Source organism: Morus notabilis, unplaced genomic scaffold, assembly GCF_000414095.1.
Source record: "Morus notabilis unplaced genomic scaffold, ASM41409v2 Scaffold544, whole genome shotgun sequence".
NCBI lineage: Eukaryota > Viridiplantae > Streptophyta > Magnoliopsida > Rosales > Moraceae > Morus > Morus notabilis.
This window is the reverse complement of record NW_010367917.1, coordinates 158,541-185,894: the sequence shown is the minus strand read 5'-3', so window position 1 is coordinate 185,894 and position 27,354 is coordinate 158,541. Positions and strand designations below refer to the sequence as shown.

General features: G+C 38.3%; 4 protein-coding genes across 4 annotated transcripts; 3 read left to right on the top strand and 1 right to left on the bottom strand.

Moving 5' to 3' along the window:
* Positions 1–875: 875 nt before the first annotated feature.
* LOC21395837 (urease accessory protein F) lies at positions 876–2,763 on the top strand. Its single transcript, XM_024175842.1, has 2 exons — positions 876–1,032; positions 1,451–2,763. The coding sequence occupies exon 2, from the start codon at positions 1,497–1,499 to the stop codon at positions 2,226–2,228; it is 732 nt and encodes a 243-aa protein (XP_024031610.1). The 5' UTR covers positions 876–1,032; positions 1,451–1,496; the 3' UTR covers positions 2,229–2,763.
* A 4,217-nt stretch (positions 2,764–6,980) lies between these two features.
* On the top strand, positions 6,981–9,693 carry LOC21395835 (transcription termination factor MTEF18, mitochondrial). The gene has a single exon (XM_010113746.2). It carries the CDS (start codon positions 7,123–7,125, stop codon positions 8,812–8,814), a length of 1,692 nt encoding a protein of 563 aa, XP_010112048.1. The 5' UTR covers positions 6,981–7,122; the 3' UTR covers positions 8,815–9,693.
* A 9,287-nt stretch (positions 9,694–18,980) lies between these two features.
* LOC21395834 (splicing factor 3B subunit 4) lies at positions 18,981–21,134 on the top strand. Its single transcript, XM_010113745.2, has 4 exons — positions 18,981–19,115; positions 19,882–20,093; positions 20,305–20,458; positions 20,567–21,134. Exons 1-4 carry the CDS (start codon positions 19,082–19,084, stop codon positions 20,734–20,736), a joined length of 570 nt encoding a protein of 189 aa, XP_010112047.1. The 5' UTR covers positions 18,981–19,081; the 3' UTR covers positions 20,737–21,134.
* Positions 21,135–23,660: 2,526 nt separating this feature from the next.
* Positions 23,661–27,146, bottom strand: LOC21395832 (endoglucanase 3). The gene is made up of 6 exons (XM_010113743.2): positions 26,854–27,146; positions 25,439–25,942; positions 24,869–25,018; positions 24,645–24,756; positions 24,376–24,539; positions 23,661–24,212 (listed from the first exon to the last, which is right to left on the bottom strand). The coding sequence occupies exons 1-6, from the start codon at positions 27,085–27,087 to the stop codon at positions 23,880–23,882; spliced, it is 1,497 nt and encodes a 498-aa protein (XP_010112045.1). The 5' UTR covers positions 27,088–27,146; the 3' UTR covers positions 23,661–23,879.
* Positions 27,147–27,354: the final 208 nt, after the last annotated feature.

Below are 27,354 nucleotides of genomic sequence, written 5' to 3'. Positions count from 1 at the left end.
TTCACGGCCAAGAGTCCGACAAGACACCCAAAAATATTATCAGAACTCCGACCAATCTCTGCTCTCTAAGAACCTTCTCTTAACCAATTAATAGTGATGATATGGGAAAAGCATTTAAGATTAGATTTCACTTCTGTTCACCTCTTTTTACCTTTAAAAGATTAAAAATTAAATTAAAAAATCAGCTATGTAGTGTATGAATACAATAAAATGTTGTGCATATATTATCATCACACCTTTCAAGCAAAAAAAAAAAAAAAATTATAGTCTATGCTTTTATATCATATATTATTATGCAGGAGCAATTAACATGAGTAATGTCCTATTGCCAATTATACTACAACCAAACATAGATATATACGTACCAATAACTACTTATGTGTCACACAAACACATCAGTTATTACTCGTTTAGTTCGTTAATTTAAATTAAGATGTGATATTATGTGAGAATTTTTTACTATAATAAAAAAATTAAATGTGACTATTTATAAAAAATTTTTACTGTAATAAAATTTAAATTTTAAACTCGAATTAAAAAAATAAATGGGACCTTTTTTTTTAAATGGAAGAGCCAACGGAATTTAAATAAAAATGGAGGTGAGATTAATATGATGGTGTGGGGAGTGCAGTGTGCAGCTTTCCAATAGGATCCAGGGAGACAAGTCGGTGGAGATGACGTGGAAAGGCGTGATTGGGCCAGAATTCTAACACTTACGTGGGAACAACAAAACAAACACCCAATTATAAAAAAAAAACAAACACCCACCAAGCTGTCACCACGTGTTCAACCTCGCCGACTCCATTCTGACCCTCTTAATTAATATACATATTTAAAATTTATTAAATTAATAGTAAAATATTCTTCATCTTCTTTCCTTGCTTTTTTGAAAGTTGACATTTTTAATTTTTTTTTATTTTGGTTTTTGTTTACACCTCTGATTCTGACTCTGCTTGAGAGCCACTTGGTCGCCGCTCTAACGCCGATTCTTTCTCTCTACGGCCACGACTGTATATCACAAGCTTTCAAGAGGTAATTTTTATTTACCTTTTTCATAATCGTCAAGAGGTAAATTTTGTTACTCTCTCTCTAATCAGATCATACTCTTGATTGTTGATTCCTAATTTACTCTGGCTGTTCACCGTGAAAACGGGGACGTAATTTGGGAATTAGCTCAAAAAGAACATTAATGGGAAATTTAAATCTCATTTTCCTTTCCATTTATCTCTAGCTCCTTATATGTATATTACATCCGTTTTTTCCCTTTTGCAGAAGATTGCTATTCCTTGTACTAGATGGATTATTATCCTATAAACTTGTAAAAACCTTTCTAGAGAAATGGAAATCACCAAACATATTTTAGCAAGTGTCTCTCTAGTTTGTTTGTTTGTTTGTTTGTTTCTTCTGTGTACTAATAGGTTGATGTTTCCGGTACTAAACCAAACAACAGATGTCATTGCACTGATTGGTATATTGTAGATGATGATGATGTTATAATGAAAATGGAAACAGACAATGAAAGAGAAAAATTTAGTAAAGTAGAGCCTTCTGTCCTACAATGGAGCCAATGGCAGTTGCTAGATTCAATTCTCCCAACTGGTGGATTCGCCCATTCACTCGGTCTAGAGTCATCAATCCAATCTCACCTAATCTCATCCCATGAAGACCTCCAAACATTCACAATCCACCTCCTCCACAACACCGGAAGCCTTCTCCTTCCCTACGTCTACGCCGCAGCCACATCGCCCGACACCGCGACGTGGCGCAGGCTAGACAAGGCGCTGGACGCCACACTGACGAATGAGGTGGCCCGCAAGGCCTCAATCGCGCAAGGCTCAGCCCTCATGAGGGTGGCGGCCGCCGTGTTCGCAGACACCGAGCCTTGCATAAAGGCCATGAGGGATTCATGCTTGGGGGGGTCACGTATGAATTTTCACCATGCTCCTGTGTTTGGGTTGGTTTGTGGGCTGCTTGGGATGGATAGTGCAACTGCTCAGAGGGGTTACATGTTTATCACAATGAGAGATGTGATTTCTGCTGCAACTAGGCTTAACTTGGTGGGGCCCTTGGGTGCTGCTGTGATGCAGCATAGGATTGCACTACTTGCTGAGGAAATTGTGATCAAATGGATGGATCGTTCGGTTGAAGATGCTTGCCAGGTTGCTCCTCTGCTTGATACCGTCCAGGGTTGCCATGCCTATTTGTTTTCTAGGCTTTTTTGTTCTTGAGAAATATTATTCTAGATAAATCATATTTATCCGTTGGTGTATCTGATTTTTTTTTTTTTTTAGTTTATTGTCAAGTTATAGTTTAATTTTACCGACACGTGTGACAATGCATTACCAGACAGCGGGGCTTAGTATTCTAAGGCGTTTTTTTTTTTTTTTTTTTTTTTTTTTTTTTTTTTTTTTTTTTGGTGAATGGAACTAGCTTCCAACTTATTCTAATTTGTGGAAGAAATAATGGAACTTGACTTGTTTCATTTGTTGTTGGCGAGAGAGAGGCCACTTATATAATGAGGTGATGATGCCAGTTCAGAATTCAGATAGAAGATTTATGATTCCAACTTTCTGTGTAGTACAACTCTGTTGAATGGTTTTCCGTCCTCTGGTATCAATTATGATTTGGATGTGTGAATTTAGATTGGTATTTGAGAACTTATTATTCTAGAGATTTTAATGGTATTGGTGATAATTACTGGATGCCGAGACTGTAAGGATTTGGGTTTGGTGATGATTACTAGATGTTGAGACTCTGCAAGGATATTGGTAAATGGACCTGTCAAGGTATTTTCTTATTATCCCTGTTACGGTACGGTTCCGTGGTATTTTCTTATTGTGGAAGCTGTGACTATCTCTGTAATGATATGATTTTAAGATAAGCTTCTGCTTTTTGCTATTCATGCATAAGAATTTTAGTGGTGTCCCAATACCATTGGAGAGTTGGAGATATCTTGTCATTGTCATACTATCGTTTCAAATAGTTTCCGAGTGTCCGGGCACTAGTGGCGTCCTGTTTTCCTCCTTGTTGGTTTTCTTTCGCAGATCGGCCTCTATGGATCCGTTGCCGCTGCATCAGCCGGTGTCAAAAGCTATTCTTCTGCGGAGCCAAGTGTGTTTGGATGTCTTTGGTTTGCTTATGGGAAGCTTCGGCTCAAGGTCATGCACTCTTTTTGCTTGCATGGATTTTTTTCGCACTGGGTTTTTTCCATGCAAGTTTTAATGAGGCCTCCTACTTGGAGTAGATCTTGTGGCTTTCCATCCCAATAGGGTTTAACTAAATTTAACTTTCATGTTGTTGGATTGTGTGTTTCTGTTTTACCTTTTGACTAATTTGTGTGAATTTGTCTTCTTTTGAATATATAGAGTGGAAGGCTTGGTGTGTGATTGGGTCTCTAATAGGTGTCAACTTAATTAGAATGTGTTAAGAGTTCCTTGATGCTAATTACCCTTTCTCGTCATTTATCATAATTCTATACTGCTACCACTGTCATTCCATAATATGTTTGACAACAATTTCTTTGCTAAAAAGAAAAGAAAAATGAAAACGAAAGTCTCTTAGTCCCAACTCAATTATTTGAGTACCTGTAGTCTACCTGAATAAAGGCGTCTTGAATGGTGAGAAAATATGTGCTATCTTATTTATAAGATGTATTGTTTGACTAGTTATTTGTCGTTTTAAACTCTCGCAATTTAACACTTTCAACCTGTTTTTTATTTTTTGGTTATTTTTTTTGGAAATGGTTTATTATTTTCAACTTTTTATTATAATTAGTATATTATATGATTCATATATTAATTATTACTTATTTATTTAATAATATATTATATGTTATTCCATTATTACTATATTATATAACCAATTTTTACCAATTAATTTTTAACTAAATAACAAATTACTATTTATTTTCTATTTTCTATTTTTTATTAATAAATTACAAACTTAATAATAAAAACTAATATTTATTTTTTAGTGATAGTGGTTTTTTGATTGTTTTTAATAATGTTTATTCATATCTTTTGAGACATGAAAACGAAAATGATTGCATACCATGATAAATAATAAATAATAATTAGTTTCTTATTATTAAAATTTGTAATTTATTAATAAAATAGAAAATAGAAAATAAATAGTAATTAGTTATTTAGTTAAAAATTAATTAGCAAAAATTGGTTATATAATATAGTAATAATGGAATAACATATAATATATTTTTGGGTTTGGTGATGATTACTAGATGTTGAGACTCTGCAAGGATATTGGTAAATGGACCTGTCAAGGTATTTTCTTATTATCCCTGTTACGGTACGGTTCCGTGGTATTTTCTTATTGTGGAAGCTGTGACTATCTCTGTAATGATATGATTTTAAGATAAGCTTCTGCTTTTTGCTATTCATGCATAAGAATTTTAGTGGTGTCCCAATACCATTGGAGAGTTGGAGATATCTTGTCATTGTCATACTATCGTTTCAAATAGTTTCCGAGTGTCCGGGCACTAGTGGCGTCCTGTTTTCCTCCTTGTTGGTTTTCTTTCGCAGATCGGCCTCTATGGATCCGTTGCCGCTGCATCAGCCGGTGTCAAAAGCTATTCTTCTGCGGAGCCAAGTGTGTTTGGATGTCTTTGGTTTGCTTATGGGAAGCTTCGGCTCAAGGTCATGCACTCTTTTTGCTTGCATGGATTTTTTTCGCACTGGGTTTTTTCCATGCAAGTTTTAATGAGGCCTCCTACTTGGAGTAGATCTTGTGGCTTTCCATCCCAATAGGGTTTAACTAAATTTAACTTTCATGTTGTTGGATTGTGTGTTTCTGTTTTACCTTTTGACTAATTTGTGTGAATTTGTCTTCTTTTGAATATATAGAGTGGAAGGCTTGGTGTGTGATTGGGTCTCTAATAGGTGTCAACTTAATTAGAATGTGTTAAGAGTTCCTTGATGCTAATTACCCTTTCTCGTCATTTATCATAATTCTATACTGCTACCACTGTCATTCCATAATATGTTTGACAACAATTTCTTTGCTAAAAAGAAAAGAAAAATGAAAACGAAAGTCTCTTAGTCCCAACTCAATTATTTGAGTACCTGTAGTCTACCTGAATAAAGGCGTCTTGAATGGTGAGAAAATATGTGCTATCTTATTTATAAGATGTATTGTTTGACTAGTTATTTGTCGTTTTAAACTCTCGCAATTTAACACTTTCAACCTGTTTTTTATTTTTTGGTTATTTTTTTTGGAAATGGTTTATTATTTTCAACTTTTTATTATAATTAGTATATTATATGATTCATATATTAATTATTACTTATTTATTTAATAATATATTATATGTTATTCCATTATTACTATATTATATAACCAATTTTTACCAATTAATTTTTAACTAAATAACAAATTACTATTTATTTTCTATTTTCTATTTTTTATTAATAAATTACAAACTTAATAATAAAAACTAATATTTATTTTTTAGTGATAGTGGTTTTTTGATTGTTTTTAATAATGTTTATTCATATCTTTTGAGACATGAAAACGAAAATGATTGCATACCATGATAAATAATAAATAATAATTAGTTTCTTATTATTAAAATTTGTAATTTATTAATAAAATAGAAAATAGAAAATAAATAGTAATTAGTTATTTAGTTAAAAATTAATTAGCAAAAATTGGTTATATAATATAGTAATAATGGAATAACATATAATATATTATTAAATAAATAAGTAATAATTAATAATTAATATATCAATTATATAATATACTAATCTAGCAATACATAAAAGAACTAAAGCTCTTTTTTATGGGGTTGCCACACTCACCTCTTTTTTTTTTTTTTTTAAAAAAAACTTTTTTATCTTTATTTTTTTGTGTTTTTTAAAAATATATTGTTCTCCACTTTACTTTTATGAGAGTAATTTTTTCTCATATGTTCCTATTTTATTTTTGATTGATTAAAATAATTTTATTCAAATGTGTACTTACTTAATTTTTTTTTTTGTCAATTGTGATCTTTACACATATTCCTTTTTAAAATAAATTCAAAAATCCTTAAATAGTTGTATAAATGAATTTCTCATTATTTGATAAACAATAAATTCTTAATATGTGCGGAGCACGTTACAAAACTAGTTATAATAAAAAGTTGAAAATAATAAACCATTTCCAAGAGGTAATTAAAAAATAAAAATCATGGTTGAAAGTGTCAAATTGTGAGAGTTCAAGATTTAAATGCTAAAAAATAAAGTTCAAGGTTGAAAGTGCAAAATTAAGATAGTTTAAGGTTTAAATTACCAAAAAATAAAGTTCAGGGTTGAAAGTGTCAAATTAAAAGAGTTCAAGGTTTAAATTACCAAAAAATAAAATTTAGGGTTGAAAGTGCCAAATTAAAAGAGTTCAGAGGTATAATGCCAATAACCCTTTCTATCTCTCATCATTAATGTATATTGATGTCGTTTTCTTCTTTTTATGTCGTTTTCGCTTTTTTATTTCACAATCTCATTCAAGACTCCGTCACTCTTCTCTCATTCTCTTCACTGTCGCATTTACCTCTACGAAAAAAACCCAAGACCAATCTCCACTCGCCGTCGCCGCCGTCGGCACGTCGCCTCCCACCACGCCATTCGCCGTCCGCTGGCGTTCCTTCTTCCCATTCGTCCGGCGTGCTTCTCTGAGGTTAGTTTCTTTTTTATTTTTCCCAAATCCCAATCTGTTTGGATGTTGTGAAAATGACTAAATGAGGAGGAAAATGAATAGGGAAGTGTTAGTTTTGTTGGATTGTGGAATTAAGATTTTAATTTTTAGGAGTATTGAGAAATTTCACAAGTTCGAAACTTTATCTGTTTTATCATTTTTTTTATATTAAAGTTTGTGTTAGTTCTCTGGTTAGTGATTGGGTGTTCATTGTTGGCTCGGTGTTCGTGGATAATATGACTTGGTTTAAGGTTGATGATTTGGAATTTGGATTTGAATTTGGTTTTAGGTTCATCTTCTTCAGACTTCAGCTCAGCGCCCCCTTCAATTCTTCTTCTTCTTCTTCAACCTCCATTAAAGCTTCTCAAACTTTCTCCCTCTAAAAACCATGACGCTTCCCATTAAAGCTTCTCAAACTTTCTCCCTCTAAAAACCATGACGCTTCCCATTAAAGCTTCTCACTTCTCTCTCTTCCTCACCTTCCTCTCCCGCAACTTCTCGTCGTCCAAAGCCAGAACCCTCCCAATAATCAAAGGCAACAACTACATTAGCTCCACTCAGTACAAAACCAGAGCTCTCAAACAAGCCCAGAATGTCTTGACCGAATATCTCCACGCCACCAGAGGCTTGCCCTTCATCTTCGCCGAGCAAATCTCCGCCAATTCTCTCTTCGCCATCTCCGAACTCATTCGCAAGATTCACTTCTCCGCTTTCACCTTCTCCGACGCCTTCAAAAGATTCCTCAGGTATCACCCCATTAACGAATTCGAATTTTTCCTCGAAAGCATTGGCATACATCGTGATGATGTTCATTTGTTTCTGCCGAAGAAGAAGTTTTTCTTCTCGGAGGATTCGACTGTTCTAGATGCTTCTTTGGCGCTTATTCAATTTGGGTTTCCGTGGAATAAGTTGGGGCTTCTGTATAGAGAGGAAGTTTCGATTTTTAGCATGTCTGGTAATGTTTTAACTGATAGGCTTAATGGGTTTAAAGAGAGGTTTGGGTTTGATAATCTTTGTGTGGTTGGTGTATGCTTGGCTTTCCCTTACTTGTTGAGTGTGGAAGGCAAATCAGGTGGTTGTATCGAGGCGGTTTTTGAGGATTTGGAAACGGTTTTTCGAGGATTTGAAATGGGAAGTTGTGTTGAGGGAAATGTGGATGCTTGGTATGAGCTTTGTTGTAAAGTTAGGGTGTTGTATGATTTAGGTTTTGAGAAGGGGAAGGTAGGGGAATTACTGTGTGATAGGAAACAAATTTTTCTTGAATGCCCAAAAGAGGTTTTAGTCCGAAAAGTGGACTACTTTGCAAAGTTCGGTGTTGGAAAGGATGATGTGCTGTTGTTTCTTCTTGAGAATCGAGAAATTTTGAATCTTGATTTCGAAACGCGGGTGATATCGGTGTTGGGATTGCTCAAACATTTTGGAATTGGCACAAAAGAGTTGCAGAGTGTTAGTGAGAAGTATCCTCATGTGTTGGGGAGAAACAAAATGGAAAATTTTCCTTATGTAATGAAGGCTTTGGATCTGCATGAATGGTGCTTCGACAAGATTAGGAGTTCAAATGGTCAGATATTGGCAATGTATTCCATTGATTGCCCTGATGAAGATATGAATAAGGAGTTTTCAGATGGCCTGAAGAAAATCGAATCTTCAAAGTGTCCCACTCATGCGATGAATAAACTGGATTTCTTAAAACAAATCGGGTTTGGAGAGAATGCTTTGACTTTGAAGGTCCTAAATATCTTGGCTGGCTCTAGGAGTGAGCTACAAAGCAGATTTGATTTTCTTCTCAGCAAAGGTTTCGAGCACGCAAACCTCTGTTTGATGATAAGAACGAAGCCCAAGATACTAAATCAGGGCCACGAGAAATTGGAACCAAAGTTGAACTTTTGGTGCCAGGAAATTGGATCCTCTATACAGGAACTAGAGAGAGTGCCAGGATTTTTGTGTTTTGACTTGGAGAATCGGACTAAGCGCAGATACAGATTTTATGTCTGGCTTAGAAAGACTGGCGTATATACGAAGAAATGCGCCATTTCATCCATGATTTATCCCGGTGAAAAGCAGTTCATAAAGCGCCTTCTTGAGATTCACCCAGCTGCTCCAAAATGGTATTTAGAATGTTTCTAAGATAACAAAAGACCCGTCAGTGGTTGCGAGGAGACATCTCTGATTTAAGCCTTGTACCGCTGTCTTCATAACATCATGGAGAAGCTTGTCTGAGAAAGAAACATTAGAACTGAAAGGTGAACCTTTTGTGCAAGAGTCATCTTGGACTTGAGTACCTGAATAGTCTCCTGGGATTGTTATGTTTTTGCTAGAAGATAATGGCTTATGCTCTGAAGACTACTCTCTTACAAATATCATTGCCACTGGCCACAACAGCATTGTGGCGCGCCTTTTTGGAATTCATTGAACTGCTCCAAAGTGGTATTCTGAGTGTTTCTCATACGAAAGACTCATTCAATGATTGGCAAGAGTCATCTTGGACTTGAGTGTACATACCATGAAGACTCTTATGCAACATTTGTGGGTTTATATTTAATCTCATAAAGGTGATAATAGTTTTCTTCTCGAGGATTCTTGTTCAAATTTTTGGAATTGGTTTGCTACCTAAGAAGGGTCACTACTTACAATCTTAATTCAGCAAGTTGAAGTGCCGAGGCTCCTTATGCTTGATAACCCTATAATTGTGTTGTATTTTCTGGCAATGAGCATTTTCATTAGTGTTTGATGCTTACAATCTTGGTTTTATTTCTTTTTCTTAAACACAAAGGCAGGACAAGTATCCTGAAATTGAGGGACGGATGCATCACTGAGTTATGCACTTGTATTGCTTGTTTCAAGTGAAGATGGAATGTGGGATTTGGGAATCTAGTGCCAAATGGGATTTGAACAATTACTGAAATTGAATGCAAACCTTGTGCTTGTATAAGTTTATTATTGTCAGTTTTACATGTACTAGAGACTAAAACTCTCTTTCTCAAAATTCTGGATCTTTTCGTCAACTATACAAATTCTTTTTCCAGAGTTCCTAAATAGCTTTTAGACTTTATCATTGAGAAATTTTGTTGAGATCAATTCTAGTAATGTGCTTTCAAGCAACCAAAAATAAAAAATAAAAAAAATAAACTTCTAGTAATGTGCATGGATAGAATGAGAACAAGCATGATGCGTTTTTGCTTCTTCAAACTTTTATAAGGAAAGCACTTTATGGTCAATTTCTGTCTTCTGATGTCTTTTATTTACACACAAGAACCACTTCTATCAATTTATTTCCCTTGCGACATTCAACTCACGGGGCAAAATTCTCTGACCTGCCATGAATAAAAAGTTTTTGATGGGGTCTCTAAGTGAGAAAATAGATCACAAGCATGAATAATATGCTTTTGGCTGGAATATTTAGTTATCATTAATTCCATAACATTTGGACTAATTATATGTTCGTTTTCTAATACAGATGGATTGAAAAATGTTAATCAAGTGATGACAATTTGTCCAACAAATGTTGAGCAATATGGGACTTTGCTTTAGTGATGTGAAAAGGAAAGGAATGTAATAACCAATTCCCAAAAAGTGATGCATGCTTGAACTTTTTACCCAGGAAAAGAAATGAGCTAAGCCCTTCAACAAAACATAAAAACATTGAGCAAATGACGACTAAGTTTGTTAATCAAAACTTGGCATGAAAGTTACCTCAATGCAAAATTTACGTGACTTTATTACTCAGGTTACTCAAGGAATTATCTCTACTGTTCAATGACCAACCAAATAGGGGATTAACTACTGAACATGAAGGCACGGTCAGCCACACAACTCGATTTCGTGTCAATGAAATTTTGTGAAGATTTATTGTTGGCATGTATGGCAATGCCGCAATGATAAATATTAAAAAATTCAAAAATACTGTTTTTCTGTTCGTTGTTGCAAGAGCTGTTGTAACTACCTGTTGCAACAAGTCTATGTGAACTGTAGAATTTGAAAACCTGAAGTTACACGTGTTTTGTGATCAGATAATCCTTCAATCACGTTCATTTAACTCTGAGAGTTAGTTATAAAAGAGATGAAGGTCGAATGTTATGAGATAATGATAGAAATTTCAAGAAGAAGATAAGAGGGTTTTTCAAAACAATAATTCTATAGCAATTCGAATAGATCTGATCAGATTTTGAGTTATCCATCAACTAGAATTGTGGAGAATGAAATTCCAAATACAACTCAGGATATTTACTGAAGATTTGAACAAAATAATCCTAGTTTGAATTGAATTCAAAGTCAAACCTAAATATGATTCTTCCTGCTCTACATCTGTTGGGCACTTGAGCATTATCTTTTGTTCAAACCTTCAAGCATCACCCCAGTGTGTCGAAAACCTCTCTAGCCTTCGAAGTTTAACCATCATTGGCTGTGTCAATTTGAATTCATTACCAGAGGGGTTGCAGAACCTAAGCACAATGTATAGTCTTGAAATCCGGAGTTGTCCTGGCATACAAACTTTGCCCGATTAGATTGAGAAACTTGCTTCACATTTCGGGACGTGAAAATATCACATTCTTACCTCAAGGTATCAAGTGTCTCACTGTCTCACTGCAATCTAGTGTTAGGAACCCCTCTTCATAGACTAACAACGGAACACAACTCAGAGAGAATTATTTGAAAATGGGTCAAGTTCCTTTTATTAATTCACTCTTTTGTCTCTCCGAAGAGAGGAATTACAGCCACAAAAATAAGAACTTAAGAAAAGCAAGAACAATGGAGAATTCGAGGTTATCCTTCCTCCCAAGGTCTGCTAATAGAATTCCTAATCAACAGACAGCCTATCTCGTCCCCCCTCCTTCCCTAGATATGCTCCCTAGCTAACAAATTCCTAACCAACTTGCCACATCAGCTCTCCTTTCTCATATTTCCCATATTTCCATTCCCTACCCCCTTGTCTTGTACAATTGCCCTATGCCCCTTCCTCCGAGAGTAGACCAACGTAACAGGAGGCCTAACAATACCCCCCCTTCGAGGACAACCTTGTCCCTAAGGTTGAAAGTGGGGAATTGCAAGCGGATCGTAGCCAACGGTTCTCAAGTAGACTCCCACTCTGGAAGGCCCTGCCACTGAAGGAGTACCTGCTGCTCCTCGCGGCCACCCACCATTACCACTCGAGACGCCAGAACTTCCTCCGGGCAGATGCACAATTCCAAGTCTGTGGAAAACTTCTCCGGCAAAGGCTGCACCTTGGATGCCGCCCCCTTAAAAGGTTTCAACTGAGAGACATGAAAAACTGGGTAGATGCGAGCGGTATCCGGCAGGCATAAACAGTAAACGACAGGACCAATCTTAGCCAAAACTTCAAATGGTCCATAGAAACGCAAAGCGAGTTTCTCATTCTTGCATCGAGCAAGGGACTTAAGGCGGTAGGGCCGCAATTTAAGCAAAACCAGCTCCCCGATATCGAAATTCAGTTCCCGGCGTCGGCTATCTGAAAATTTCTTCATACGCTGCTGGGCTAGCAAGGGATGAGATTTCAACAAGTCCAACATTTCATTACGAAGAGCCAACTGGTCCTCCACTGCAGCCACCGTGCTGGGAGTGTCCTGAAAGCGAAAAAGGGTGGGAGGGTCCCTGCCGTAGACAATGCGAAAGGGGGTGAATTTGGACGAGGCATTAAAGGTGGTGTTGAACCAGTATTCAGCCCACGGCAAAAACGAAGCCCACAACCGCGGTTTATCGCCTACAAAGCACCGTAAATAACCCTCTAAGTAGCGGTTAACAACCTCTGTTTGTCCATCGGATTCCGGATGATAAGCGAAACTGGTACACAACTTAGTGCCCTGCAATTTGAATAATTCGTGCCAAAATTCACTCATAAAGATCGCATCCCTATCACTTACTATGGAGCGTGGAACCCCATGAAGCTTAACGATGTGCGAGACAAACAATGCAACCACTTGTTTGGCCGAATATGGGTGAGCTAGTGGGCAAAAATGGGCGTATTTCGACAGACGATCCACGACCACCAAGATGGTGTCAAACCCGCTGGACTTAGGCAAGCCCCGTACAAAATCCATGGATACATCGTCCCAAACCAAGTCCGGGATAGGTAAAGGCTGCCAGAGGCCTACTGGCGACAGGGCTTCGGACTTATTCCGCTGGCAAATCTCGCAGTGAGCCACATAATCCCTAATGAAACGCTTCATCCCTCGCCAGAACACTACGGCGGACAACCGCTTGTAGGTACGTAAGAACCCGGAATGACCCCCAATCATTGAGTCGTGAAACTCATGCACCATCCGAGCAATGCAAGGAGAATTTGCTACCAAGACTAGTCGGTTCTTAAAGAACAATAGGCCATATTTTAACGAATAGCCTTCCATGAGCTCGCCGTCTTCGAGCTTAGAAATGGTTGTGGGCCACTCTTTCTCTGTGCGCTGCTCTAATCGGATGGCCTCCAAATCCCCGGCCTGAGGCATGGTGAAGGCGCAAAGAGTAGCATCCGACCAGTCGCCCCGCCTTGATAGCACGTGAGCCACCTTATTGGCCACTCCTAGCTTGTATTGTACCTCAAAGTCATAGCCAAACAACTTATACACCCACCGCAGCTGGTCAGGAGGAAGTTGGCGCTGACTCATGAGATACCGCAAACTTTGCTCATCAGTTCGGACTACAAAATGCCGCCCTAGTAAGTAGTGTCTCAATTTTTGAATTGCCAACACCACCCCCATAAGCTCCCTTTCGTAAACAGACTTTACGCGGGAAGCCGGAGCGAGGGCCTTGTTGAAAAATGCGAGAGGCCTGTCCTCCTACATCAAAACTGCCCCTAAGCCTTCTCCAGAAGCGTCTGTTTCGAGCACAAAGGTTTTAACGAAATCCGGCATTGCTAATACCGGGAGTTGTGTCATGGCGGCCTTCAGTGCCTCAAAGGCGTGGCGTGCAACGTCGGTCCAAACAAAGCCCTTCTTTGTAAGCAACTCTATTAAGGGCCTTGCGAGGATGCCATAACCCCTCACAAACCGCCTGTAATAGCCCGTGAGCCCCAGGAACCTGCGTACTTTTCGGGCGTTTCGTAGGGGGGGCCATGCCGTGATAGCCTGAATCTTAGAAGGATCAGCCGCTACCCCTTGCGCCGAAATTAGGTGGCTTAGGTACTCTAACTGCCGCTGCCCGAAACTACACTTCTTATTAGCAAACAACTTCTCACGCTGCAAGACACCAAAGACAGTGGCCAAGTGCTGGCGATGGTCCTCCCACGAACGGCTGTACACCAAAATATCATAAAAAAAATACAAGAACGAATTTCTAGAGGTAAGGTCAAAAAATCATATTCATGAGGGCTTGGAAGGTGGCTGGAGCATTCGTCAACTCGAAGGGCATGACGAGGAACTCGTAGTGGCCCTCATGAGTCCGGAAAGCCGTCTTTTCCACATTCGCTTCATGCACCCGAATTTGGTGATAGCCAGCTCGCAAATCCAGTTTACAAAACACCACCGCCCCGTGTAGCTCATCCAATAACTCATCAATCAACGGAATGGGAAACTTATCCGGGATTATGACTTGGTTGAGCGCGCAGAAGTCTACACAGAACCACCAACTACCGTCTTTCTTTTTAACTAGAATGACCGGGCTCGAATAAGGGTTGTTGCTCGGCTGAATGATGCCCGAGGATAACATATCTGTCACCAAACGCTCTATTTCCCCTTTCTGTACTTGCGGATATCGATAGGGCCGAACATTCAGGGGATCGGCCCCTTCCCTCAGAACAATTCGGTGGTCCCGTTCCCTGTGAGGAGGCAACTCCGTAGGACTTTGGAACCCTCTTTCAAAGTCGCCCACCACTGACCTCACCTCTTCTGGCACCTCCCTGTCGCCACTGTCCCTTCCTTGCACCGAGAGTTCGCACACTTCCACCAACACCCCGGCTCTTTCTGGTAACAACGTCCTCACTAAGGAACTCAGCTTCACCGGGGTATAGCATAGGCTTGGGTCACCTCGCCAAGTTACCCACGTTGGCCCAGCCCGAATTTCAATAGGAACTTAGACCAGTCTACCCTAACTTCCCCCAGAGTGCTCAACCATGTTACCCTCAATACCATATCAGCCCCTCCCAATTCGAAGGGGAAAAAGTCCTCCTTGACCCTATGCCCCTGAATCCACACTTGAATCGCCCTACATACCCCACGCTGTTTAAAACTGAGCCCATTGCCCACTAAGATGTTGTGACTTACCGTGGGGTCCATCGGCAATTTTAGCTCCGTTGCTATCGCTCCCGAGATGAAGCTGTGAGTAGCCCCACTGTCTACTAGCACCACAACCTCTCGGCCACCAATTCTGCCTCGCAGCTTTAGCGTGTTGAAGGACGACATTCCGCGTAAGGAGTTCAGGGACAGATCCACCTTGTCATCCAGGCTTCCTTTTTCCAACTCCTCCTTTAGTGGTTGCTCCTGAATGGCGCCATCCTCCTCCTTGGATGTCCCATTCGTGTCCGCCAAAATCAGCACTTGTAGTTGCTTGTTCTTGCAACGGTGGCCCGGGCTGAACTTCTCGTCGCACTTGAAGCACAAGCCCCGAGCTCGTCGCTGCCGGATTTCCTCCTCCGTGAGGCGGCGGGATGTCGAAGCTCCCGCTACCATAGAGCTCTACCCTACGCCCACCCCACTTCGCAGTCCATGTACTCCCACCGCTTCATTTGGACCATTGGATCGAATAAGGCTCTCTTGTGAGGGCAGAGTATGATTCGTGCCCTGAAATGGGCCCCCAACCTGTTCCCAGGCTTCAGTCCTGAGCCCACGGCCCGCCCGGTACCTCCTGACTCTCTTTATTGCTTCGTTGCGGGCCTCTACTTGCTGGGCCAAATCCATCATATCGTGTAGGCTAACGGGCCTGTGCATTTTCAACTCAGCCCGAATATCCTCCCTAAGCCCATGAAGGAAAGCCCCTCTGAAGATGGCATCAGGCACTCCCCTCATCTGGGCCGCTGTTCCCTCAAACTCGTCCCGGTAGTCAGCCACTGTCCTGCACTGCTGGAGTGCCATGAGTTGCTCCACTGGATCGACCTATCTTCCCTGACCAAATATCCGCAGCACCGCCGCACGTAATCCCTCCACGATCCGAATGGATCTTGGGCGTCAGCCCATTGGAACCAACCCAAGGCTCTCCCCTCCATGCAAACCGACGCCACCACCACTTGCTCATCCTCTTCTACGTTGTTGACGACGAAATACCTGTCAGCCTGGAATACCCATCCTTGAGGATCTTCGCCGTTAAATATGGGTAACTCTAACTTCCGTTCTCGGTGCTCCACTCGTCCCCTTGGGGCCGGGGGGGATTCCCGCCGCCACTCGCGGGTGGTGAAACCGACCGAACGTGTGGAACTGGCCGCCGCCCATCCTGCATCCTTGGCGGAACCGCTTCAAATCTTGGAGGAGGTGGTGGATTCCTCTGGAAGAGCTCTGCTTGCCGGTGGAGCATAGCCTCCAGTCGCCGTACCGACCCTTTCATGTCATCTAGCTGAGCGCCGATCTTTGTCACGTCTTCCCGCAACTTAGGCAGAGGTTCGGTTAAGGATTCAACGATCTGTAACGCCTTGTAAAATGAATCCATCCTCTGTTCCAGCCATGCTACCTCCTCCGTCTGGGGTCGCGCACCGGAGTTTTCTCCCATGGATCGTCACGCTCTGATACCAAAATGTTAGGAACCCCTCTTCACAGACTAACAATGGAACACAACTCATAGAGAATTACTTGAAAATGGGTCAAGTTCCTTTTATTAATTCACTCTTCTGTCTCTCCGAAGAGAGGAATTACAGTCATGAAAATAAGAACTTAAGAAAAGCAAGAACAATAGAAAATTTGAGGTTCTCCTTTCTCCCAAGGTCTGCTAACAGAATTCCCAATCAACAGACAGCCTATCTCGTCCTCCCTCCTTCCCTAGATATGCTCCCCAGCTAACAAATTCCTAACCAACTTGTCACATCAGCTCTCATTTCCCATATTTCCCATATTTCCATTCCCTACCCCCTTGTCTTGTACAATTGCCCCACGTCCCTTCCTCCGAGAGTAGACCAATGTAACAGGAGGCCTAACATCTAGCACCTCTCAATTCACGATTGTCCTCAACTTCTTGAAAGGTGCAGGCGGGAAAGTGCAGAAGATTGGCAAAAGGTAGCCCATGTCCATCATAAACACATTCGACCGCCCGAGCAAAGGCATCAAAGTGAAGCAGGCAGCAGTTCTTTAGAACAAAGCCTGGATTTGAGCAAGTAACTTTTGATCCTTTACCATTTTAATTCTCTTTGTTATGATTTTATTTGTCTCTTCAACTTAGATCTGTTAGATGTCGTTTTGATGTGTTTGTCATAATAACAATTGTTTCATCTACTCTGATGAGTGACTAAAGAATTCACCGAACTTGTTATTTTTGAATATATGTATTCTGGATACTATATAAAATTCACATTTATCTGTTTAATGTCTTCTACTGCTTTTCTAATAGGCCTATACCCTTACACTCTTAACGCAATTGTTTCTATCAGCTAGCCCACATAATTTTCTATCGATACAACCGCGCTTGCTTATGTTCTGTTATTAATGCAAATGTGAATGTTTTCACGTATTATTTTATTGTTCTAATAATATTTTATTTTGGTTCCATATTAATGAGGTGATGATATCAGTTCAGATAGAAGATTTGTAATTCTTACTCTCTGCGTAGTACAACTCTGTTGGATGCTTCTGTCCGTTGAAATCAATTATGATTTGGGATGTGTGAATTTAGATTTGTATTTGAGAACTGACTTTCTTATTATTCTAGAGACTTTATAGTATTGGTGATAATTACTTGACTGAGACTATGTAAGGATTTGGGTTTGTTGATGATTACTAGATGTTGAGACTCTTCAAGGATTTTGGCAAATAGACCTTTTAAGGTATTTTCTTATTATCTCTATTGTGATACGGCTCTGTGGTATTTACTCATTGTGGAAGCTGTTACTGTCTCTGTAATGATATGTTTCTAAGATAAGCTCGTGTCTTTCGCTGTTCATGCTTCAAAATATTGGTGGTGGCATAGTATACTAAAGTTGTGTATTCCTTTGGAGAGTTGGTGACATCTTGCAATTGTCATGTTCGGGCACTAGTCGCATCGGCTTCTATGGATCCGTTGTAGCTGCACCAGTCGGTGTCAAAAGGTGTTCTTCTGCGGAGCCAAGTGTGTATCGATGTGTTTGGTTTGCTTTATGGGAAGCTTCGGCTCAAGATCATGCACTCTTTTTTCTTGCATGGAATTTTTTTTTTCCCCACTGGGTTTTTAACGAGGCTTCCTACTTGGAGAGTAGATCTTGTGGTTTTCGATCTCAATATGGCTTAACTAAATTTAACTTTCATGTTATTGGATTGTAAACTTTCTTTTGGCATGTTTCTGTTTTACGTTTTCACTGTCAGCTTCATTCCATAATACGTTCGATAACAATTTCTTAACTAAAAAGAAAAGAAAAATCAAACAGTCTCAACTCAATTATTTGAGTACCTGTAGTCTGCCTGAATAAACGCGTCTTGAATGGTGAGAATTTCTGTGCTTTGTTATTTATAAGATGTTGTTTGACTAGTTATTTGTCGTTTTGATAATCACTTGTAACTTCTCGATTTACAAATGGAGGAATAATGGGCACTTTTCTTCATTCCGATTTACAAATTGTTACTTTTTTTTTCTCTTTCTTTTTGGTTTTTGCATTAGGATATTGCATTGGTTTGGCAACTAAAATGTTCTTCACAGAACCAAGAGTATTTTTTTTATTATTTTAGAAAATAATAAGGAAGTTTAGTAATTAGTAAATCTATTTATAAGAAAATATATATTTACTATTAAAAATAAATAATTTCTCTATGATCTACTGCATTACATTTATTATTGATGTTTTGGAAGCAATTATCTTGGTATATATTTATTTTTTGGGTAATTTTTAAAAATACCTCTAAAAATAGAGCCCATTTTATTTTTATTTTTTAAAATTAGTCTATAGAACTAGTTTAAAAGGGTCCTTAGTCAGGTACTTAAGACAATAAAATTTGTAATTTACTCTCTTTTTTTTTTCTTTCATAAACGGTCCATATTTTTGCCCTGAAAAGTGTAAAGCTTTCAGGAATTATTCTTTATAGTGGAATGTGAAGGCTAACTTTATGTCCCATCGTACTGTATATTGATGTCGTTTTCTGTTTTTTATGTCGTTGGCGCTTTTTATTCAAAATCTTATCAACAGAATCCCTCATATAAATAGAACGACGTCACTGTGGAATCATATCCTCTGTATTTCCTGATTCACTCTTCGAATAACAAGTAGAAATAAAGAAGCTTCTTCCTTTTGCACTTCGACGGCGTCGTTTCGAGCTAGGGTTTCGAGCTAGTAACTGCAAAAATGTCGGGAAGCTCTAATTCCACCGTTTACATAGGTCAGTTTTGATCTTTTTCTTCAATCCTTAGCTTCTTTAGCATCTATTCTGCTTTCATTGCTATTGCCGAGAACTTGGCAAAGGGGAAATTAAAAAAGTATTATTGAAAAATTCTTTCGGAGGAAAATTTAGCTGTGGTTGATGGAGTTTCTAGGATGTATTTGATTCGCGAGCAAAAAGCCCCATGGGAATTAACACCAAATTATAAATTGTGTTAAGTTTTCTATATTTTGGCAAAACTTCGTTTTCGTTAAATTTATGGAAGCTCAATTTTGTTAGTTATTATTAATTTTTTTTTATTATTTTTGGTAAAGCTTTTCCTTTTCGGTTGTAAGTTTTGTTACGGGAAATAAAGCTGTAATTTTTTTCGTAATAATCTCCAGCTGTTTTCTTTTCTTTTTCCTCTTTATTTTTTTTATTATTTTTTTAATGTTTCCGAGAGCAGATTCTGGAATGCCAGTCTTATCGCTTCTTTGGTTATTCACGCTATAGGCATTCGTCGAAGACATGCTTAGAATCAAAATTTTTGTCTAATTTATGCTTCTTCTTTATTTTTTATTTTTTATTCGAGCCTCAACATAGTCACTTGGATTTAAGGAGCAACATGGATTTATCCAGAGTTTTTTTTTGTTTACTTGTTTATTTTTATGTCCCGAAAATCCTAATTCTATTTTTATTGGATCAAAAATGTTTTTGAATTGACACATAGGATTGCTTATATATATATATATACATATATATATATATATATAACATTTTTGAACAGGAAATTTGGATGAGCGGGTGAGTGATAGGGTGCTGTATGATATTCTGATCCAAGCAGGGCGGGTGGTTGATTTGTACATTCCTCGTGACAAGGAAACCGAAAAACCGAAAGGTTATGCCTTCGCAGAATACGAAACCGAGGAGATTGCTGATTATGCTGTGAAGCTTTTCTCTGGTCTGGTCACTCTCTACAATAGGACTCTTAAGTTTGCGGTATGCATGTCATTCATGCTTTTCTACACTCTCCAGCAACTTTATATTAAATCTGGTGTCCCATGCTCAATCACTGTATCATTTTCATGTAACAGTTGATATGTGTAATGTTTGATTGGATGAAAGGGACACATCCGCCCATTCTATAGTGGATTTCAGTTATAGGTTAGTTTGAGATCTCGATAACTTGTACATTGTCTTGGATCAACAGATTTCAGGTCAAGACAAGCTTAATACGCCCCCTGGAATTTCTCCCACATCAAATGCTCCTCACAAACCGAGATCTAATCCCATACCAATTAATGAAACGGAAAGGACGTTGGCATCTTCCAGATTTTCATCTCACCCATTAAATCATTCCCAAGGTCATTATGTTCTCTTTTAATAAACTAAAATTCAGTTAGCATTCAGACCTCAAAAGAATTGAAATTGCAGTTTTGTTTCAAATTACTGAAATTTCTCTTTATATTCAGCGCCTCCTCCTCCTGGTGTAAATATTCATTCTAATGGATACGGATCACCTTATGATGGTAAAAATTTTGAATATAGTCGGCGGGTTTTTGGGGCAACATTGGATAGCATCGGCCGTTCTAGGTCACGACGCTATGATACAAGCGATCCAATTTCATACCCTCCTTACTAACGCTTCTTTGACGTTGTTGGGGACCAAATTCTCACCTTGAACTCCTCTTAGTGATTATTTCAAGTGGTATACCTGCTTGGGTGTACAAGAGAGACTAAAAATACTGATTGTTGCGAGTCACAAGCTAGTTTGTCATGTTGGATGCTGTTTTTGGTCGTCTGCCCATGTATGTATGCATAGTTTGTTGTACTTCCAGGATCTAACTTCTTTCTGTACTAGTTCAGAGTGCTTGTAAAAAGTACTTTTAAATTCAGATAAAGTTACTTATCAATTGCCCTTTACTTTGTCCTTGTGCTTGCCATTATTGATGCTTATGCATAACCGTACACAAAACCATAAATAAACGATGACTTGATCATTAAAGTTGTGAATGTGATGTATATGATTGTTTTGAAGAATCTTGACCCTCGTGCTGTATTTATTTGGTACGCTGAAACATATGTGGATGTAAACCACTTTTTTTTTTTATTTTTTTTTATTTTTTTTTTATTTTTTAAGTCTAGTCTTTTAAATGCCGGGTTTTTTTTTGTTGGTTAAAGGCTTATAGCTACTGCATTTCAAACACACGTATCATGCTGAAGTTAGTATCTACGTTTTGTTCGTTGCTATAAGTTGACATTTGACAAAAGCAGTTCCTTTTTTTCCTCCAAAAGTGAGCTTTGAAAAGATAAAAATAGTGCTTCAAAATCCCTTGTCTTCTGAAAACAGTTCCTTTTCTCTCTCTGTCTCTCCTTCTTGATCTTCTTTTTCTTCTTTTATTTATTTATTTTTTTTCTTGGCAGAGTTAAAGAAATAGAATACAATAGTGCCATGAGTTATATCTTCTTCAGCGATCGCGCTTAATAGAAGAATAATAGTTAAAGAGCAGCACTACAGTTTGACATGTAAGAAAGTGACATCAGCAGTTAAAATCGTTTTTGGGTGGAATCAAGAGAGGCTTTGACTTCATAACATGTTAACAACGTTTTAATCTTATTTGGAAACATTTTCGAATTATCCATAAGTAAAATATCATGATACTCGTAAGTGATTAATAGTAGCACATACCATAAATTTTTGTATATGATTTGTGCGTATAATGTATGCGTGTATTGTCTTTTATATAAAGCGTAATCAAGTTTTGTTCTTGTTTTTATTTTTTTATTTTTTTTATTTTTTCAAAAGAAACAAGGCTCCTAATGAAATAGTAGCGGGGGAAACTGTGCACTAATCGCCTATAATCACAGCTACGCGGTGTCCCATAGAAGTCAGCTTGAAACTCACGCAGGAAAACGGCTATATATAATGTATCAGTGCGTCTACGTAGGCTAAATCAAAACGCAAAGAAAGACATGGGTTTCTCCATAAGTGTGGCAGCTGCTGTGATGCTGGAGGGGGTAGAAAAGGAAGACGGCAGTGCCAACAATGCGGTGTTATCCCCATTGTCAATAAACATGGCGCTCAACATGCTGGCTGCAGGCTCGGCGGGGACAATGTTAGATCAGTTTCTGGAGATTCTTGGTTCCAAACTCACCAATGATCTCATCTCCAAGTCTTCAATCATGATGTCTCTAGTCGCTGCCTCCAATGATGATGAACAGGACACCAGAAATAGAAACGAGGACAACACTGTAATAAAGCATCCAATAAGGCTAATGTTTGAATGTGGAAGGCAGAGGCAGCCACCTTCAACTTCATGGCCAAAGAAGAGAGAGGCATGAGGGCTGCTCTTTTCCTTCGTGAACGCCATTTGGATTGATCATCGCTTTCCTTTGATACCCTCCTTCAACATGTAACCGATAACGTCTACAAAGCACGAGTACAAAATGTCAACTTGTGTAATCAGGTACACTCATTTTCCCTCTTGTTTTTCCTTGGTTTTCATGCGTCTGTTAATTTGGACTTACACATTTGTCACATAATTCAAACAAACGTCTGTGTTTGAATGCTGTCTCTTAATATATAAAATTACCAACAAGGCAACAACAACCATCTTGAGATTCTAGACTATATATCTCACATTTTATTCATAAATTTCCTTAAAAAGAAAAGGAAAAAGAAAAAGAGAAATCCTTGCTTGCTTTGCCCTTCACTTCTACTGCTTCTACTAAAACTGGAAATCTCATATCTTTCTTAGACAAAAAAGATTTGGTATTAATCGACAATTCTGGTTATGATTTGTATTTGACACTAAAATCTACTCCCTGTCATTTCTCACACTACAATTTTAAGTTTATGGTGCTTTAGTCTCATGCAGTACCCTTGATAAAATATTGAATTAGTTATGTTGATTATTTGTGCTGCTACTGCTGCTGCATTGTTTTTCTTCTCTGCAATTTAATCTGACCATCATTAGTCCTTGGCACACAGGCTGAACAATTTTTTATCAGCTGAATTTCTTTAATATGTTCCTACATCAATTAATCCTTTGATTCTTAGTGCCAAAATCACTGCATATTCCTATGACTTGTTTTCCAGAATTAGTACACTAATATTCCGAATTACCAAGTTTGTACCCCTCCGTATTACAAATTGCGAGAACGGAAAGAATAACAGGAATATGTGTTATTTTTTTCTACTGCGTATGTGATAAAGTTAGCATCTTTACACTTGTTTGCTATATTTTTTTATTGGCTATTGCTACTTTCGAAGAGAAGTTCTCATTTGATGAAAATTTTAACAGATCAAACAAGAGAAAACATGAACAATCTTGTTCTCTGAGATGAATAGAAAAATAGAAATCCACCTCGAGCTAGTTAGTTTCTTAGCTAAGTCTTGGAATAGTTGTCCATACTGCATTTCATTTAGTTTTCCCTTTAAAAGAAAAAAAAATGAAGTTTTGCTTGTCACACATGTTGCATTTGACACCTTTCTAGGTAGCCAAAATATCATTTTGTTAAACATCTCAATGTGCTTCTTTTCTCTTGCATTATGCTTATGTCTTTTCAAGTCTTGTAAACAAAATTGACCAAAGAGTGGGTGTCACCAAACTAGATTCTTAGATTACGAAATTGTTGTAATAACCAAAATAACACCACTTTCTGACTTTTTGGTGTGGTGGCCATACCCCATATTTAGGGGACAAGCATAATAAGTAGCTTATTTACAATTAGTAAACTCCCGAAAGTAAAGTTTGCGTTTAACTCGTTTTAAGAGGTTTCCATTTAACTTCTGGAGCTCCCGGCAAAGTATGCTAATGGTCCAACAATGGCAGCATTGATGTAGGTTGCGGGTTCAGAGTGGCTGTAATCGGTACGATCATCCGAGTAGCCATCGTTCTGGTTTGGTCCTCCCACAATGGCTCCGGTCAAGATATTAGGATTCGGGCTCGCGGAGTAGAAGAATGGCTGGAAACCGCCTTCACAACCAAAGGACTGTGGATGTCTTGCCAGTGAGGGCAATGAGGATCCTCTGTGGTGAACCCTCTTGGGATAGTATTGCCCATACCCCACCATGTAGGACATCTTCAAAGGATTCACCCCTAGTATGTAGTCCACCTAATAATCACAAGAGTTTAATAAAATTAGAAACTAATTCATGTTATAGGATACTTGGATATGAAAAACCTTATGGTTTCCGTACCATTTTAAACCGTCATATCATATCAGAATTATAAAAGAAAAAGTAGAAATTTTTTCATGAGGATACATGTATGCTGACCTGTCTCTTGGCAAGGTTTCTTAAGGTGATTGGAGTGACGAGGAGGTTGCCGCAGTTGAAAGTTTGCCTTGTGGCTGACATGTACTTGGAATATGTAGAAAGTAAGAATGTTATTGCCGTTACATATTGCAGATTACTGGATGGTAGCTTGTACATGAGTCCTCCTGCCAGCAATTAATCCAATATTACTTCATAATCAAACAATTACATTTTTACTCATTATAAGTTCCAATATTATGAGGAAATTAAATAATGTTGAGTTTAAATACCTTGTGTATACTGTGTACTTGAATAGGGAGAGTTGGGCAAAATCCGGCACATAAATTGTTGAGCTTCTTGTTTGTACTGCTCAAAGTTGTTATCTTTGTTCACCAATGATCTCTGTAAATTAAGTAACGCAAATCATTTCATCAATCACTCTGCTAACTCAGTGCTGGAGGATTGAAACGTTATAAATTTAGTAGTTTAGGCAAGCAATTATAATTGTAATTACCCTTGATAAAAGAACATAAGCACCGGCATATTTGTTGTCCCAACTGAAGATGTCAGTTGAATCACCAGCTCCCAAAGATTTCAAGAAATTTAAGTAATAAACCTGGTTTGTTGCTCTAAAAAGCCATGCCGCTCCCCACAGCAGCTCATCCTAAATACATTAAGAGCAAGAGCAAAAAAGAGTTTCATCAAGATTGAGAGAATTATATGATAAACTATAAAAAAGAATATCTTAGTGGTATTATAATACATTAGATCTTCATGTCACATCATAACTAAAAACAAATAAGGATTTTAAACTATACAATACGGATATAGTTTGATAATTTAAAAAAAAAAAAAAAAAAAAAGGACTAGGAAAAAGTGCGAGCCCCCTAACTCTACATGAGTGGGATGGAGCCTACCCACTTGGGCGAAGCCCATTCCCTCTCATCTAGCTCCTCGTAAAATCCCTTTGCATTTTCTCTTGTGTTTTTAACCCTACTAAAAGAACAATTAAAAGAAAAAGAATAAAGTATTTGAGTGATCTATTCTAGTTGACACAAATATTACAAGTTGTACATGACTTTACCTTGTATCCAGAATAGGAGCAGTAAAAAGGGCAAACTGCGGATCCAAGAGAGTCACTATAGGCCCCTCTGTACTGGATTGCAAATTGCATGACCTTCTTTGCAGTGGCCAAAAGCAGCCTTGAGTAAGCGGGGTCCACCTTCTGGAAAACCATGGAGGCTGCTGCCAATGCCGCCGCTGTCTCCGCCGCAATGTCGGAGCCGGGATTGCTGGCTGAGACCGAATAAACAGACCGGCCTGTGTCCATGTCTTCGGGCCTCTCCCAACACTTGTGGTCCACATTAGGGTCTCCAACCCCAACATAGAGCTTACCGGGCGTAGCCCGTGCACACTTGAGGAGGTAGTCGGTGGCCCAACGGATTGCAGCCCGGGCGCTTTGTAATTGGGGGCCCATGCGCTTGCCGTATTCAAGGGTGCCCCATGACAACATTGTGGTTGTGAAGGCCATGGGGAAATTGAATTTGATGTTGTCTCCGGCATCATAGTACCCTCCACTTAGATCCACCTAATAGTTGAACAATTCAATATGGATATTAGTGTTTAATCGTATTTTAATTACTATATTCTTATTCAATTCTCTATGAAAGTTTTTTTATCCAAAAATTTAAGAAAGAGACCAAACCATAAAAAGATGGGTTTGCATGGCATGGTAATTAGATTATAGTCTCGTATTAGTGACACGATATATATTTTTTTTAAAGAAAATAGTAACATTGCACATGATGGAAAAGAAAAATTACATATTACTAATCAAAAAAAGAAAAACTATATATTACTCAAAGGGATGCCTTTCTCTTTTATTTATCGTTTTGACCCCATCCTTTTGACTTTAGAGCCTTTGATGTCAAAGTACTCCATGTCGTAAAATGAGAGCTACGCACATTGGCTTCACTTTTTGCTTGATTGTTTTCAACACTAATTTATTGAAAGTTTTAAAGGAATCAATTACGAAAACCGAAAACGGTTCAAAAAAAAAAAAAAGAAAGGATAATCAAGAAAGAGCACAGAATGATTATGTACCACGGTCAAATTTTTGATTTTGTATTCCCCAGCGGATCACTCGTTCCAATCCTTTCAAAAAGAGGAAAGAAAGAAAAAAAGAAAAAAAAAAAAAACGAAACAAAACTCATCCAAGTTTTCATAAAGTAACGAATAATTATTACTCATCCAACAAATTTACGGTGGTGTTATCACTATCACGCACTAGCTAGCTAGCTTGCTAGCGCTCATTCATTTCAAACGCAAGAGAATATAAATCAACATGAGATACATATACGTATCTGTAATAATCAGATTCCCTATTGAAAGAGTTGCATGGGAAACACCAGTTAGCTGGAAGCATATATAAATCATGATATGCATATAAAGAAATGACATATGGAGGTCCTGATGATGAATAATAAGAAGCCTACTTACATGAGCAAGACGACCATCATAAAGGCCAGAGTTAGACCTCCATCTTATTTGTTGGGTGTTGGGCAGTCTTCCGGACCTTTGCCCCTCAAAGAACAATATAGACTTTGCCAATGCATCTCTATAATTCATGGGAATATAATTAGCTTCCACACTTCTAATACCGTTGCCCACGAGATTAAACACAGAGATCCAAAGAAAGACTAGCCCCAGCAAATTAACTCTCAAAATTGCCATTATAATTAAGTTGATACCTACTATACTTCTTTTTTAGAAAGCAATCAATGTCAATATTACTTGTGTGGTTTTGTTTGACTTGTTTCGAGAGTTTCAGAAACTCCTTTAAATATACCACGAGAGACTATGATCAGCCGAACGCCATTCACTGCATGCCTAGAGCGCAAATTTAGGCTTTTTAATTCATTAGTAATTCCAAAGTCATTTTTTCTTCTTATTTTAAGCTATTATAATTATTAATGTTAAGTCTTTTGCTTTTCAAATGGA